Here is a 17466-nt window from a genome sequence, read left to right as displayed (position 1 = left end):
CCTGAGAGGGAAGTTCATAGCGATACAGGCCCACCTAAAAAGGTTAGAAACTTTCCAAACAAACAACCTAACCCTACGTCTACAAGAACTCGAGGAACAACAACAAAGACAGCCCAGAGCAAGCAGAAGGAAGGAAATAACCAAGATCAGAGCAGAATTAAATGATATAGAGACTAAAAGCACAATTCTAAGGATCAATGAATCCAAGAGCTGGTTCTTTGAAAAGATAAACAAAATCGACAAGCCCTTAAGCAGACTCATCAAGAAAAAAAGAGAGAAGACCCAAATAAACACAATCAGAAATGAAAGAGGAGAGATTACAACAGATACCACAGAAATACAAAGGATTGTAAGAAATTACTACAAAGAACTGTATGCCAAGAAATTTGAAAACCTAGGTGAAATGGACAAATTTCTAGAAAAATATAATCTTCCAAAACTCAATGAAAAAGAAGCAGAAAGCCTTAACAGACCAATAATAACAAAAGAAATTGAAGCAGTAATCAAAAAAACTCCCAGCACACAAAAGCCCTGGACCAGATAGTTTCACAGGAGAATTCTACAAAGCATTTAAGGAAGAGCTAACTCCTATCCTTCACAAACTATTCCAAAAAATCCAAAAAGATGGGAGTCTCCCAAACTCTTTTTATGAGGCCAACATCATCCTAATTCCAAAACCAGATAAAGACACAACAAACAAAGAAAACTTCAGGCCAATATCACTGATGAACATTGACGCTAAAATCCTCAACAAAACACTGGTAAACCGCTTCCAACAATACATTAAAAAGATCATACACCATGACCAAGTGGGATTCACTCCAGGGATGCAAGGATGGTTCAATATTCGCAAGACACTAAATGTAATACATCACATAAACAAAAGCAAAGACAAAAACCACATGATTATATCAATTGATGCAGAAAAAACATTTGACAAGGTACAGCACCCATTCATGATAAAAACACTCGGCAAAGTGGGAATAGAGGGAACATTCCTCAACATAATAAAGACCATATATGAGAGACCTACAGCCAGCATCATACTCAATGGGCAAAAATTAAAATCTTTTCCACTAAGATCAGGAACAAGGCAAGGCTGTCTACTTTCACCACTTCTGTTCAATATAGTACTGGAATTTTTAGCCACAGCAATCAGACAAGAAAAAGAAATAAAAGGCATCCAAATCGGAAAGGAGGAAACGAAACTGTCACTGTTTGCAGATGACATGATAGTATACATAGAAAATCCTATAGACTCTGTCAAAAAACTGCTTAACCTAATAAATGAATTTGGCAAAACAGCAGGATACAAAATCAATATCCAGAAATCAAAGGCATTTCTGTACACCAACAATGAAACAGCAGAAACAGAGATCAAGGAAAAAATTCCATTTGAAATAGCAAAAAGAAAAAATAAAATATCTAGGAATAAACCTAACCAAAGAGGTAAAAGACCTGTATTCAGAAAACTATATAACACTCAGGAAAGAAATCAAGGAAGACACAAACAAATGGAAACATATACCGTGTTCATGGATTGGGAGAATTAATATTATCAAAATGTCCATACTACCCAAAGCAATTTACACATTCAATGCAATTCCTATTAAAGTACCAATGGCATATTTCACAGACATAGAACAAACACTTCAAAAATTTATATGGAATTATAAACGACCCCGAATAGCTGCTGCAATTTTTGAGAAAGAAGAGTAAAGTAGGAGGGATCACAATACCCGACACTAAACTATACTACAAGGCCACTGTAATCAAAACAGCCTGGTACTGGCATAAAAACAGGCACATGGACCAATGGAACAGAACAGAGAGCTCAGAAATAAGCCCAAGTCTCTATGGTCAATTAATATTTGACAAAGGAGGCAGCAACATAAAATGGAGTAAAAATAGCCTCTTCAACAAATGGTGTTGGGAGAACTGGACAGCCACATGCAAAAAAATGAAACTTGAGCACCAACTTACACCATGTACAAAAACAAATTCAAGGTGGGTAAAAGACTTAAATATAAAAGGTGACACCATTAAAATCCTAGAGGAGAATGTAGGTAGGAAAAGCTCAGATATTTCACAAAGAAACTTTTTTACTGACTTGTCCCCTAGAGCAAGGGACATAAAGGAAAGAATAAACAAATGGGACCTCATCAAAATTAAAAGCTTCTGCACAGCTAAAGAAAACAGTATCAAAATTAAAAGAGAACCAACAGTGCGGGAAAACATATTTGCCAATGATACCTCAGACAAGCGTTTAATCTCCAAAATATATAAAGAACTTACAAGACTGTACTCTAAGAAGACAAGGAATCCAATTAAAAAGTGGGCAAAGGACTTGAACAGACACTTCTCCAAGGAGCACATACAGAAAATCCAAAGACACATGAAATGATGCTCAATATCGCTAGCTATCAGAGAGATGCAAATTAAAACCACAATGAGATACCACTTCACACCAGACAGAATGGCCATCATAAACAAAGCAACAAACAAGTGTTGGAGAGGTTGTGGAGAAAAGGGATCCCTAGTGCACTGCTGGTGGGACTGCAGACTGGTACAACCACTATGGAAAGCAAGTGTGGAACTTCCTCAGAAAACTAAAAATGGATCTGCCTTTTGACCCTGCAATTCCACTGCTGGGACTCTATCCTAAGAATACTAAAACACCAATTCAAAAGAACCTATGCATCCCAATGTTCATAGCAGCACAATTTACAATAGCTAGATGCTGGAAGCAACCAAGATGCCCATCAGTAAATGAATGGATCAAAAAAAAAACTATGGTACATTTACACAATGGAATTCTATGCAGCAGAAAGAAAGAAGGAGTTCCTACCCTATGCAACAGCGTGGATGGAGCTGGAAAACATTATGCTAAGCGAAACAAGCCAGGCAGTGAAAGACCAATACCATATGATCTCACCTTTAACAGGAACCTAAATAACAAAACAAAGAAACAAAGAAAATGTAACCAAAGACACTGAAATAGAGGACAGGCTGACAGTGACCACAGGGGAGAGTAGAAGGAATTTAAGGGGACAGTGTGAAGGGTTCACAGGAACAAACTTAAAGGACACATGGTCATAAACTAAGGGGAGGGTGGTAATGGGAGGGAAGTGGGGAGGGATTTGAGGGGGGAATGGATTGGGAGTAAAAAGGAGAAAACTGTATTTGAACAATGATTAAAAATAAATAAATAAATAAATAAATAATTTTTAAAAAAGAAGAAATGACAGGTGAGGATGAGTGACACTGACCTGCACTCTCAGGGTTCCCTTTCATGGGATGAGGAAGATTGGCACAGGAGCAAGTTCTTCTGGGGCTGGATTGGTTATGAGCCTGGCAGACTGGATTCTGGAATGTAAGGAACACACATTTTAATTATTCAACTCAGATACCTTTAAAAAACCCTCCCTGAGGGCTGAAAGAGGTGGGGCTGCAGGCTCACTAGAAAAATGGATTGCAGTCACTAGAATAATGAGATTATAGGTACCTCGGCCACACAGCTGTGCTTCACTCCAATGAATTTGGATGCTGACTGTAGAGAACAAAGTACCAGGCCTTCTTCTGAAAATCACACCTGGAGACATTGTAGACATTAAACTAGGTTTGTTGTCTGTTATTGTTTGAGAACAAGATGATAAGTGTTTATTAAAGTGAATATAATTAGAGGTATATGCATGTTGATTTGGAAAAATTAAAATAGGATGTTAATGTGAAGAAGAGGGAGTACAGACTCAGGCAGTAAGCATGTCTTGCTCCATAGTCACTTGTTGTACAGAGTGTTAGCTATTTTAAGTCCACTGGATTTTTGAAATTCTCTAAGTAGTTACTTTTGGTCTGGAGCAGGTTAAAGAAACTTAAAAACAAAACAAAACACTTGCTAATTTTATGTTAACATATAGCAAGCTCTTATTCTGTGCTGTTGTTGCTTAAATATATATTAGCTCATTAATGAACCATTTATCCTATGTAATAGGTGCCAGTATCATCCCTAGTTTACATATGAGGAAATCGGGGCATGGAGAAGTTTGTAACTTGCTCTAGGTCACATAGCTAGTAAGTGAGAGGGCCCGACCCATATTAGAAGGAAGGCATTCAGTCTTTGGAGCCCATGCATTCAACTTCTAGTCCATATCACTTCTCACTTCTCCTTGCAAACAGTAGTTTAAACAGTAACATTATTCGTCATGGTGAAAAACAGGAAATGACTCAACTGTCTAAAAGTTGGGAAATAGTTTTTTAAAAATCCTGCTACGCTAATAATATAAACTAGTGATTAAAATGATGATGTAAATCTGTATTTACTGACATAAAAAGATAAATTGTTGAGTGTGAAACAAAAGTTATAGAATAGTTTGTATTATATCCTGATTTCATAAATTGTGAGCCATATAATATATACTAGTAAATAATATATTCTTCTGGGTAAAGATTGGCAAGATATATACACATTAAAATGTTAACAATGGTTTTTCACAGTAATGAGATTATAGGGAACTTTAAAAAAGGACTTTGTTCTGGAAAATTTTAAACATATACACCAGCAAACTGAGTACTATAGTGAACTATCATGTATTCATAACCAAGTTGGTTTCATCACTACCTCAGACCCGCCCCACCCCCCACCTGTATTATTTTGAAGGGAATCTCAGACATTTCATCTGTAAATATTTTCAGTATGTAGCCTTTTTCACATAACAACAATTACATTATCACATTAATAATCATAATGCCATAATCATATTAACATCATCAAATGTCCAGTGTTCAGATTTCAGTTATCTCATAATTGTCATAAATGGCTTCTTTGTTGGCATTTTACATTGATAATCCAATTGTTTGAATCAGGATACAAGTTAAGTTCCATACACAGAGATTAGCTGATATCTTTATTTCTCTCATACAATTTGTTTATAAGAAATTAGATCAATTGTCCTACAGAATTTAACATATGGATTTTGCTGAATTCCTTTTCATTGCTGAGTGGTATTCTGTTACATGTGTAAACCATGATTTGTTAATCCATTTCCCTAACATTTGAGTCACTTTTCAGTTTTTGGCAATTACAAGTAAGATTGCTATGAGCATTCACTGAAGTTTTGTGTGAATAAATACTTACAACTGGAATGGCTGGCTTATCTGATAGGTAATGTTTAACTTTTTAAGAGACTGCCAGACTGTTTTCCAAAGTGATTTTAGCATTTTACATTTCCACCCCAAATATAGGAGAGCTCCAGTTGCTCCATGTCCTTGCTAACATTTGGTATGGTCAGTTGATAAAATTGTAACAATTCTAATAGGAATATAGTGGTGTCTACTTGTGGTTTTAGTGTTTCTTTTCCTAATGACTAGTAATGTTCAGTGCCTTTTCATTTGCTTATTTGCAATCATTGTGTCTTCTTTGGTAAAGTGTCTATTCAAATTTAGACTATTTTGTACTGAGTTATTTGTTTTCTTATTGTTGAGTTCTAAAGGTTACTTATGTATTTTGGATATATGTCTTTGTTAGGTATTTGTATTTCAGATTTTTTTTCCAGGCTGTGGCTTGTCTTAATTTCCTTGACAATGTCTTTAGAAGAGCAAAAGTTTTCAATTTTGATGAAGTCTAGTTTGTTAGATTTTTCCTTGTGACATGATTTTTGTGTCTTATAATTTCCAAATATTAAATTAAAACATGAAAGGGAGCCCTGGCCAGACAGATTACTCAGTCTGTTAATAAATGAACCTATTACAGGTTCATTTTCCAGTCAGGGCACATAACTAGGTTGTGGGTTCAATCCCTGGTCAGAACACGTATGGGAGGCAACCAAACGATGTTTCGCTCTCGCATAGATGTTTGTCTCTCTCTCCAAAATCAATGAACATATCCTTGGGCATGGATTTTTAAATCAATGAAAGGGATATATCCATAAAGTGGAATATTACTCAGTGATAAAAACAAATGATATCTCAGGCACAAAAAGACATGATAGAGGTTTAAATGCATGTTACAAAGTGAAAGAAGACAATCTGAAAAGGCCACATACTGTATGATTTCTTCTATATGACATTCGGGGAAACGCAAAACTATGGAGACAGTAAGATGAATGCTTGCCAGGGACTTTTCCATTTTAAGGCTCTCAGTATCCCTGGCCTGGACTTTTTGTAGGCCTTCTGACTAGATTCACTTCCTGTCTCCTAAGCCATTCTTGTTCTGTATAGAATGTTAGACTCTACACTCTAATATTCAAGGTCATCTAGTAATTCCAATATGGTCCTCTTTACTGCAGCAGGAGGATAGTTACAGAGAGTGACCCCAAATGTCATGCATGTCTTCTGTGCCCCCATTCTGTATTCTTAGGACAATGTCCCATGATTGTGAGCCATTGCAGTGTTCTGTAGAGACCCCCTTCTCTAAATGTTGATGCTTGAGGGTCATTATCAAGAAGAAATACTGCCAAGTCTCAATAAATTTGGTCAATTTACTAATCTGAATGATTCAGAAAGTCAAGATTAAGAAATGGAAGTTACACAGCAACTACCAGCACCATTAAAACTCAACAAAAGATAGCTGAGCCAAGTACATACTGGAGGTGGAATGAAGAGAGAGAAGAAATGGGCAGGGAGGACTTCAAGCCCTTGCTGGAAATGGCCAGTCCACCACACATGGAAAGAGGACAACTGCAGCTAAGCATGATGTTTTATTTTCGTTGTATATAAAGGCATTACAGCCTCTAGTCTAGAGCTGTGATAAAATTTATAGGCTTGGACTTTGTTCTTTCACATACTGCATTCCTGAGGAATCATTTATAAAACCTGCTTTTCCTCTAGGCTGTCAACTTTCAGGAAAACTGAACTTCCAAAAAGAGTCTTTTAACTCTTCCTAAACAGAACCTTACACAATCCAAACCTAATTAAAATAAACACCCTGGCCTAGGATTTATACTCAAAGATGACATGTTATGAAGATTGTGTACTCAGAGAACATTCTGTAAAAGCAGAAACATTCAGATGATGCTTGGAGCCTTTTCAGATGTTTGTATGTATATTTTTGTCCTAGTCTATGTCCTGTGTAATTAATACTAATTCAACAGTGTTCCAAGGTGATCGCCTTGGTACAAAATGCTATGGTCATTTTCTAGAACTGTTCTTTTGTCTAAGTACATTTAACCTTTCAGTAAGTTCCAAATAACTCAGACCATAAGATTCTGAGCTCTTGTGTTTTCACAATGCTGTTTGCTTCCTTCTCTTTTTAAGGTTCTTGCCTCATTGTTATGACATGGATTTCCTCTCTTTTAGCCTTAAAGTGGAAGCACCTCCTTTCACTCACTGAAGCTGGGGTATGTGGGTGCCTCTCATGATGAGTGTTCTGTATAAGGAGCAAGGCAGATCTCAATCCTAGTAACTGAACCCTGAGTGTCAACCACAGGGAGCCACTATGCATGAGTTCTCCCCATGCAGACATCACTTGAGCAGTGCCTAGAGCCATGACTCTGTTCATTGTCATTAGTTCTTTCCATATTAGTAATAGCCATACATCTATATCGTGAGGTAGTTATCAAGTTACTTTGTCCCATTCTTTTTATAGGTGATGGAAGAAGGTCTTGGAGGTACTAAATAACTTGACTGAGTTCACTTAACTGGGACACTGACTCTCAGATTTCAAAATTCTTTCTACCAGATGAGCAAAAATGAAGTCTGAGAAAACTGCAGTGATTCTGTTTTTGAGGAACGTTTTGTCCTAATAAGTGAGATTTCAGATATTCTGAAGATAAACAGAACCTGCTGCCTCTAACAAGCTAGGTTCAACAGCTGATTCAAAAACATTGTTTGAAGTTTAAAATGAATAAGAAGGGAGTCTCCTTGAGGTATGACTCAGGTCTTAACTTAATCTTGCATCCCAAACATTGTCTTGCTTATTGTCTGCTCAAGAGAGAAGTGAGAGGCAGGGAAGAAGAAGAAGGCGAGAGCAAGGAAGTGTACTGACAGGCCGCCCTAACATTTTCATTTTCTTTGTACATTTCTTGTTTTCAGATTTTCATTCTCCTCTTGTGATTTTAATGAATATCTCATAAATAAATTTTTAAAATATTTGGGATAGTCTTCATAGGACAAAACTTATTACACAAGGCATGTAGAATAAGCCATGTTTAGGAGGACTAAAAGCTTAATGCTGTTTTGTTAACTTTAGAGTTAATAACGTGAGGATAACATGAAGTTGATATTAGTATAGATATTGATTTTGATATTGCTGAAAATACTGATCACTAAACAATACTTGTATTTTTTAACTAGGGCAGTAGCTGGCACCAATCAGAATTATAATTTTGTCTAAAAAGTATTTCAGATGCAAAAATAAAAGTTCCTATTGCAGTACCTAACACACTCAGGAGGCACCTAAAGTATTATTGATTTAAATAACTTAAGTAATGATGTATCTTGACACTATCATCCCTCCAAAACACCTCTTTTCAAGGAGTAAATAACACTTGACTTGGCAAGACTTAAATAAATTCAGAGTATTTGAGGTCATTGGGAACTTTCTCCTGTATTTAACCCTTAAGGTTGACAAAGTAGAAAAAGCATCTTGTTTACTTCCTTTTAATTATAACAAGTTAAAGAACACAGCATGTCCAGAAGAGAAAAATACATACTTAACATTCTTATTTGCTTCTGGATTAGGAGTGAACTTTTTCGAGAATGGCCTGCAAAAGCTTTTTTTTTAATAGTTTATTTATTTTTAGAGAGAGGGTAAAGGTGGAAGAAAGAGGGAGAGAAACATTGATGTGTGAGAGAGACATCAATTGGTTGCTTCTCGCATGCCCCCAGCCTGAGACCAGGCCTGCCACCAGGGCAAGTGTCCTGACCAGGAATCAAACTGGCAACTTTTCATTTTGCAGGATGACATTCAACCAACTGAGCCCCATCAGTCAGGGCTGCAAAAGCTTTATATAGCTTTGTTGGCAATATGAAGTGGTAAAAGCAGAAGCTGCAGAAATTTTTACAACCCTTCCATCTGATCCATAATTAGATGAAGAGCAATACATTTTGAATTTTGGATAATTGCCAATGATGTTAATTTTTATACTTGAGCTTTGATGAATGGCCACACCACCCACCCTATCTACACAATGCATTAATACCTTTGAAATGAACTATTTCTGCTGCTTGTAGAAATGTGCTTCTACCAGGGATTTTGACTCTCTTTATGGTCCTGAGATAACATCCAGTTGTACTGAAAGGCTTTGTCTTTGGAACTAATTTCCTTTCCATTTCTAACTGCTGGTTACTTAGTAAACTAATAAGCTAATTAGCTGATTTTTAAAAATCCTTATTTAGAGCTGGCTTTCATGCCTTTTTCATGGTGGAAAGAAAAGTAGCATAGGGAAATAATGAGGTAGAGTGGGAAGAAGGCTTTGAGATCCATCAGAAAAATCAAGATGTAGGTTACAAAGAACCATCTGTGCCACTGATTATTGTTGTGACCTTTAGCATATAATCTAAGTTTTCTGAGGCATAGTACAATGATAATGATGATAACCATTTCACCTACTTCACAGGGTTAAGTGAGGATGTTGCCTGTGAAAATTTTTGGAAACTATTCTAAATAAATATTTGCGATTTCCAGATTCCATTGCCTTTTCTAAGGATATCTTTTTGAAATAAAACTCACATATATGATTATAGATAACACTCCTATATTATAAATTTCACAGTTGCTAAGAAACTTGATCTTAATTGTTCCCATGACAAAAAAGAAACAATAATTTTGCAATATCATAGAGGCATAGCTAACACTATGGATAATTATATTGCAGTATATAAATGATCAATTTAATGTACGTAATGTTATATGTCAATTACATCTCAATAACAATATACTTTTAAAAACTCACATACCATACATTTCACCCATTTAAAGTACATAATTGAATGGTTTTTAGTCTAGTTACAGATCTGTACACCCATCAGCAGTCAGTTTTAGAATATCTTTATTATGTAAAAACAAAACCTCCATATCTTTTAGTTATCACCTCCCTATCCTCCTCCATTACCTTTTAAATTTTATTTTGTGTTTGTTTACAAAGACTATAGGATAATATTTTAAATTAAATTAAAAAAAATAAGATTACTTGTGGATGATAAGATTACTTAGGGCTTTTTTAGTTAATGCTCCAAGTACATTGGCAGGATGAGGAATACCAAGCTAAGTGTTAATAAATGACATTATGAGGAAGATTACAATTCCCAGTCCAGTTCTATTTTAAGTAGCAGAAAAGACAAGTATTCCCTGTTGAAGTCCTGGTGCCTGGAGTAGTTCGGTCCAGTGGGATGGATCTATGGGAAGGTGGGGAGGATCGGTGGGTTGGTGTTTGTGCTGAGAAGATGGGTGGAAACTCTCACTCAAAAGCAAGAGGCTCCAAGTCTAAGGAAATCCGTATCACCAAGAAGCTGATTGTACTTCTTCTTAATGTTCTAAACATGAGCTTGACTTCATGCAGAGCAACAGCGTAAGGAAGGGAGGGAAGGAGATGGTGAGAGAGTTATACCTAAAGCCCCTCTACTTTCCACATAACACAAACATTAAGTGAGGCACAGTCACAATCTGTGTGTGGTGTCAACAGGGAAAAGAGAACTCAATGTTGACCTCCTTTTTGTTTCAGGTCGCCAAATCCCACCCTTGGACTCCCATGAAAATGGAAATAATGGAGCAATCAAACTTGGGAAGCCCACCGCACCAGCCAGCCGACGGTGCTGCTGACCAGGGCCCATGGCCCACTGTACTTGAAGAAGCCAGAGCCACCTCCCCATGCACTGCTGAAGGACCCCCTTCTCGGTGGCCTGGCACCTCACTTAGAGAGAAGTGAGCACACTGGCTTGGCATCCTGAAAGACCTGCAGGGCATAGGGCAGGAAAGGTCCCAAAAGGATTTGAGAAAACTTTGGAAAAATCCACCACCTAGTCTTTTTTGCATAAAATGCACACAGAAGAGAACAGATTTATATAATAAGTATAGTTGAGTTTTTGTTAAAAAACCTTAAAATATTCTCAATGTGTACACAAATCTTACTGATTTACCGTGTGTGTGAGATTCTAAAAGTGGTGTTCCACTCTGATTTCCTGTGTTCCCTAGCCAAATTCAAGTAACTTCTTCAGTGCCATTGCCTTTGTTACCTAACCAGCTTTCACTAAAAGGTTAACTTAATTTTATTTACTTTACCATTCAGTGGAGTATAATTGGATCATCACTCAAGCTGTAGACTTGAGCTGTTATAAAAGTAGAGAAAGATGGATTAGAAACTGTCACCTACATCTCTGACTTCTACTTGATGAACATTTTCCTAAGTTTTAGTCACATATAAACAAACAAATCAAATCTGAGTAAAATATTGCATGTAATTTTGGGGTTGGGGGGCCTGCTTTGGAAGAACCATTTAAGTGGTTACTGTATAAGCAGCAACAGATGTGGGATGTACATATTACTCCAGAGACTACTTGGAACACATCACCTCCCTGACAATAAATTCCTACTCTTTTAGAGAGGATTAACTCACAGAGTATTATTTTATTAACAGAGTATGTCAGCATCATATCTGGGGGGGATTAACTGGAGGACATTTGAGTCTATATCATAGGGCAGACCTCTAATAATTGCAATTAATAAAGGAAAGCCAGCCAAGGGAAGTACCAGCACCTTAAGATTGTAGGCCCCAACTGCAAAATTGGAGAAAGCATTTTAGAGGATGCCAAGCTTGGGGAGGTAGATATTTGGCCTTAATAGGGGCCCAATGCTGGAATACGAATTAACTAAGAACAAAGAACAGGCTTTGATAAAAACCTTCCTTTTAAGGTTTCCTGTCTGCTCAATTAATAAGAGATGTCTGAATCCAAAGGCAGAAAAGGGAGAAAAAGCATGAAGAAGAAGAAAAGCTATTTCCATTCCAAATTCAAATTCAGTTACCATTCTAACTTTCATAAAAACCTGGGATCAAGAAGCAGTTGGTTTCCTATTAGGGCTTATACTGCAAGGCGATTGTTGAAAGATGTTCAGATCAGGGCCTTTTGTGGGAGCTAGGAAACTGTAAAAATAATAGCCTCAGAAATAGTTAACCATGTAGCATGGTCCAGCCTGTATACCTTCTTTTCATGAATGTTCAAGGGCCAGCAAACATTTATTGAAAACCTGCAATGTAAAAGCCAGGTGAGAGGTCATGAACAGATTAAAGACCTTGAACTTTGAGTAGCTCAGTGTGGGCTGCTTCTTCACAGACTTGTCATGTCTGTGTCTTCCGTGCTCTGATGCATAGAGACACTGAGTACCACCTTCAACAAAGAGGAAGAGTCCTTGAGAGACCAGGGCCAAGTTTACACTTGTTTATGTGGATGGTAATCAAGACAACAGGTGGAAATCACAAAATTAAGGATTGTTTTTAAAGTCAAAAATATGCTGTCTACTTGATGTTCTTCACCCAGCTTGCAAGAGTAGTTTGACAATCCTGGAATGTGAAGGTTGGAAACACTTATTTTTGGTTCAAAAGTGCCTCTTAGTTCTCCCAGTCAGGTACCTCAAAAAATGTTAGCAAGTGCCATTTGAATGAGTTGGCAGAGCCTTTGCAGGGCTTTTAAGGATTTTTTCCACATTGTGAACATTACTGGTTAACATGATTGTGCTTGCAGGCCAAGCAATTTTCATGCCTCTTTTGAATGTTAAAAAAATTAGAATGAAAATTGAAATGACCTCTTTCCAGGTTGCATGCAGGCCTTTTTGGAACCTTCCCTCATTCACTTATCCCTGACAACCTGGCTTTATCTCTAGACAGCCTCTCAGCTTTGAACTGGGCCTATAGTGGTTGCATTTTGCATAAAATGGCTCATCTCATCCTCATGCAGCAAGCTACCCATGAATGGGGTCACGGTTTTATTTCAGAGGCACATGAGGGTACTGCTTCACCTTTCTGTACTGTTTTAACTGTTCAAGCCAGTCAGGTGTGTACACACACACACACACACACACACACACACACACACACACGATCACTACTTGGAACAAAGTAGCAACACTTGGCACAGAAGCCTTTGCAGAAATGTGGAGTCATCTCTGAAGGTAGATGCTCAAGCTTTGCTCAGGCTTTCTTTTCTTCTTTAATTCTGCCTTATGATTACTTTCTGGCTATTTAATAATTGAACTATAACTAAGTAATATTATGTAAATGCCTGGTAATTACTATTGCTCCAAAATGACAAGTAGTTTCATATAATATAACATTCTTCACATAATTTTCCAAAACTGCTCCTTTTTCTCTATTTTTTTTCTTTCATGTGTGATATAATGTGTATATGTGTAAATATTATTTCATATTTGTTTCATCAACATATAATCCATTTCACTGGCTGAGTTTGGCTCACGACTGTGTGTTATATAATACAGGCATGGGTTCTCATTGGGATTATTTTCCAATGGAAAGCAGTGGAGTCATACAAGTATTTTATGTAGGTATATAATTGACTTGCCATTTCACCATTGAAAATAGTACACTAGGATGCTGAATATGATGTTACCTTGTAGTCTATAGAAGGTTGAAGACTTGAAACTAACCCTTAGCCAACCAAAGGGCTGTGCCCCAATGAGAACTGAATTCATTTTTTGAGGAATATGGCATGTGATGGCTGCATTGCATTAGCTTATAAACAAAAGGCTCTGAGCTGTATTCAGACCTGTTAAGTATCTTGTTTATTCTTTTAACCGTCATTGTTGAAACCAGACCCAGTGATCCAATGTCAGTGCTCTGTTGTGTAAACCCCTCCCTTTTCTCATGTTTTTATAAAGGCCTTCTGTCTGGGCTGGACCCAGTTCTCACATAGAGAAGACATTGCTGTAGACAATTAGGATCTGTCCACCTTGTATTCATTCTATAGTAAAGCACTGCCCTCAACATTGCCCAGTTTTATCTGTTATTTTTGGTTTAATAACACTGATTCATACTAATAAATATTTTAAGTTTTACCATGTTTGTCTTTTTCTTATTACAATGTTTAGTAGCATAATTTTTAAAAATTACAATCACATCAGAATAAAGAATGGTTATTCCCCAGAGAAACTTATGTATCTGTAAAAAGGAAGATATTCATAAAGATATTCACTGGCACTGTGCAATAGCAAAACATCTTCCCCTAAGGAAATCAATAAATAAAATGTGGCATAGCCTCATGGTAAAAATGATAGGATAAGTAAAACTAATTCAAGATCCATTATGCATCAACATGTATCTTGAAACAGAATGTGAAGTGCAGGTGCTAACACACTGCACATCCCCAAGGGGGCTGCTCATAGTGATCTGTGTGAATGGAGCCCTCAGCAGCTGTGCTGTGCACAGCCTGAGCAACAGCTGTGGCGCGGCTGAGTGAGGAAAGCAAGTAGAAGTACAAAACCATATAAACTTACACAAAACAATAATGTACGCTCTCAGCTTCATAATAGTGCTTACCTCTGGGGAGGGAGGGAGGGAAGTAAATAGGATCAGGAGAGGAACACAGAGCATTTAACTATCAGTAATTTTTATTTATTTCAAGATATAAAAATCTGAAGCCAGTAGGGCAAAATGATAACATTTGGTAATTTTTTAAGTATGAGTTTAATTAGTGTATATTTAGCTATATTAATGTTTTTAAGAGAGATAGGATATAAATACCCAGTGAAGGATTAGTCTGACTTCCTAGATATGCTAGAAGGACTTCATAAGGCTAACTGCTAATTTAACGTACTCAGTACCTTTTATGAGGTTTCCATTCTCATCCCTTCATCTCAGCTACCCATATCTGCCCGCCATCACACACATCCTTTCTCATTTGCACTTGTGGATCTTAGGCTTTCCTTCCATACAGAGCTTCATTTGGTGTATGGACGAGTATGGGGAAAAGGATGTGGAGAGGGAGGAAAACAGTGCCTAGTGTCCTCAGCATGTGAGTCTACCCAAGGCTCATTCTGGGAAGCTGCTTTCCATATATAATCAAACAAGAAAAAAAATCACCAAATCCACCATCACCAAGACCCAGTATTCTGGTTTTGTAAGAGAATATGCCTTACTTTTGCATTTTAAGGGTGATTACTCTGTGTGGCAATTTGAATAATACTTCCTACTTAAGTAAGGATGCTCCTGAGAACAAGCCCTACTGTTTAGGGGAGGAGGGAGACCTCATCCTAAAACTAAGAGTATCCATCTCCAAGAATGTCTTCTCTAAAGTTCTGAGATAGCCAGCAACATGTAGTTCAATGGGCTTCTGGTACTTCTGGTAATGAAGCTATCTTCCCCCTCCTTTCCAGCATTTATTAAAACCAAATAGACAATACCACACATTAGCAGTTATACTGAATATGGGCACTCTCATCTGTACTGGTCAGAATGTAAATAGTACAAGCTTTCTAGAAAGTGCCCTCATGATGTGGTAGCTGGCTTAAACAGGTTTAATTAATTAGTGATGTGTAGACTAATGTGTTTGTCCCAGTATCATTTAAAGTATGAAAAGTTAGAATAATCCAAACGCCCTATGCTAAGTTAAATAAATTATAGAACATCCTTAAAATGGAATACTGTGACATTAAAAATCACAGTGTTATAAGTGTTACTGGCTATAAAATTCAAAGGTACAAAAATGTATCTCTTTCTATTTTCTGTAATAATTTTTACCTTGAGCCCCCATTCTGTCTAACATGGAAAGCCAAATTTAGTCACACCTAGTTTTACCCAAACTGGGGCACTTCTGAGAGTGAAATGGTTGCTTTTAACATCAAGCTGGGACAACAGTAGTAAATCAGATAGTCCCAGGCAAACTGTTACAGATGGTCATTCTGGTCTAGCCTCCTATCCACTTAGGAAGGTGGGAAGTGGTATTGGGGAGGCAGGGCTGAAAACTCGGGAGTTTGTGTAAGAACCTTATCACAGCTGTCTTCATAAAATCATCCATCCATCCAGTATCTGTGGAGGGCTACTATGAGTTGGTGCTGAACTAGCCCTCAATGTTCTACCAGAGGTGTGCAATTTCTAAGCTTACAGAGGAAATAAAGATAATGAAAAAGACAAGAGAAATAAGAATGGCAGGAAGAAGGAGATGTTCCTTCAAGGGCACAAAGGGAAGCTTGACTGGGGGAGGCACTGTGACCACAAGGGTAGGAATGGGCCTTTGGGAATCAGCTTGCCCCTTGCTGACCATAAGATCCTGAACAAGTAACTTACTTTCTCTTAGCCTTAATTTCCTTCTGACAAACAGAGATAGTATCTACATTACAAGGTAGAAATCAAGATTAAATGAAATCATTGTGTAAGGCACTGGCGCAGAGAACCTAGTGATTATAATTATACCATAGGCTTCAACTTTTGTCCTGGACTTGAGAAGAGTTCTTTTTTTCCTGTCCTTCTGTTGCCACTTTCTTATTTTTATTTCCTTGGGAAGCATTGTAGTGTAGAAATTAAGATCAAGAAATATAGCATCAGACCACCTGAGTTTGACTCCAACCTCTGTAATTTGCTGGCAGTGGGATGTTTGGCAGATCAATCTCTCCAAGCTTCAGTTTCCTGCTATGTAAATGCAGCAGATAAATAATTTTCACACTGATCCCAATGCAGGAATCCAAAAAGTTTTATAAGTGGAGAGATTTTTTTCTGCATTCCATACGAAGTCATTTGGCAGTAAGACCAGACCTGAACTGATGTGATGTTATTTATAGTCATTATTTACCCCACCAGCAGTGACTCTGCTGGATGTTCTGTAATAGATGCACTATATTATTTTAATAAAATCCAAACAAAATTCTGAATTCTGAAAACATCTGCCTGCAATTGTCACATAGCTACTGTGGACCCAGCTGTTGTGGACCCATAGCTATCTGCCTTGCAGGTGTGTCATGAAGATTAAATGAGAACACTCTCTTGAAGAGGCCTTTCTGTTGGGGAGCTCCAGGCAACCACGGGGGGCGCTGTTTACATGAACAGCAACACTTACCATGCCTCTTGAGTGGGCTGTCAGGGTTTCAGTCTACAGAAAGCACTTCTTACCCTGCTGCATAGAATAAATACTCAAAAACAATAATAGCTGACACAAATATAGTGACTTGCTATGTGCCAGGTACTGTCCTAGGTGTTTTACATCATATCAATTCTTTATTTTCACACCATCCTATGTGAAGCAGATACCATTATATCTCCTTTTTACAGATGAGAAAACAGAGACAAGGGCTTAAATAAATTACCCAAGACCATGGACCAGTGAGAAAGTCCAAATTAAAATGTTAGTTACAAGTATTTTTTTAATTAAAAAAAATTAAAAATGTATTGAGGTATAATTGACGTAACAGTTTCAGGTATACAATGTAATCATTAGATATTTGTACATATTGCAAAATGGTCATCACAACAAGTTTGATTAATATCCATAACCTCACAGTTATGAAGTTTTTTGGTGTCTGTTTGATGAGAA

General features: G+C 37.3%; 1 protein-coding gene across 1 annotated transcript in view; it reads left to right on the top strand.

The window, feature by feature from the left end:
- The window catches only part of RAB31 (RAB31, member RAS oncogene family), a 159381-nt gene extending 145382 nt beyond the window's left edge, over positions 1 to 13999 (top strand). Inside the window, exon 7 of the mRNA XM_045850142.1 lies at positions 10659 to 13999. Coding sequence (XP_045706098.1) covers positions 10659 to 10756 — 98 coding nt within the window. The 3' untranslated portion in view covers positions 10757 to 13999. The remainder of the gene's footprint in view (positions 1 to 10658) is intronic.
- The last annotated feature ends 3467 nt before the right edge of the window (positions 14000 to 17466 follow it).

The sequence above is a fragment of the Phyllostomus hastatus genome, unplaced genomic scaffold (assembly GCF_019186645.2).
Source record: "Phyllostomus hastatus isolate PE091 unplaced genomic scaffold, TTU_PhHast_1.1 phas_contig_80, whole genome shotgun sequence".
Lineage (NCBI taxonomy): Eukaryota > Metazoa > Chordata > Mammalia > Chiroptera > Phyllostomidae > Phyllostomus > Phyllostomus hastatus.
The sequence above is the reverse complement of the archived record's forward strand: the minus strand, read 5'-3'. Positions and strand labels throughout refer to the sequence as shown.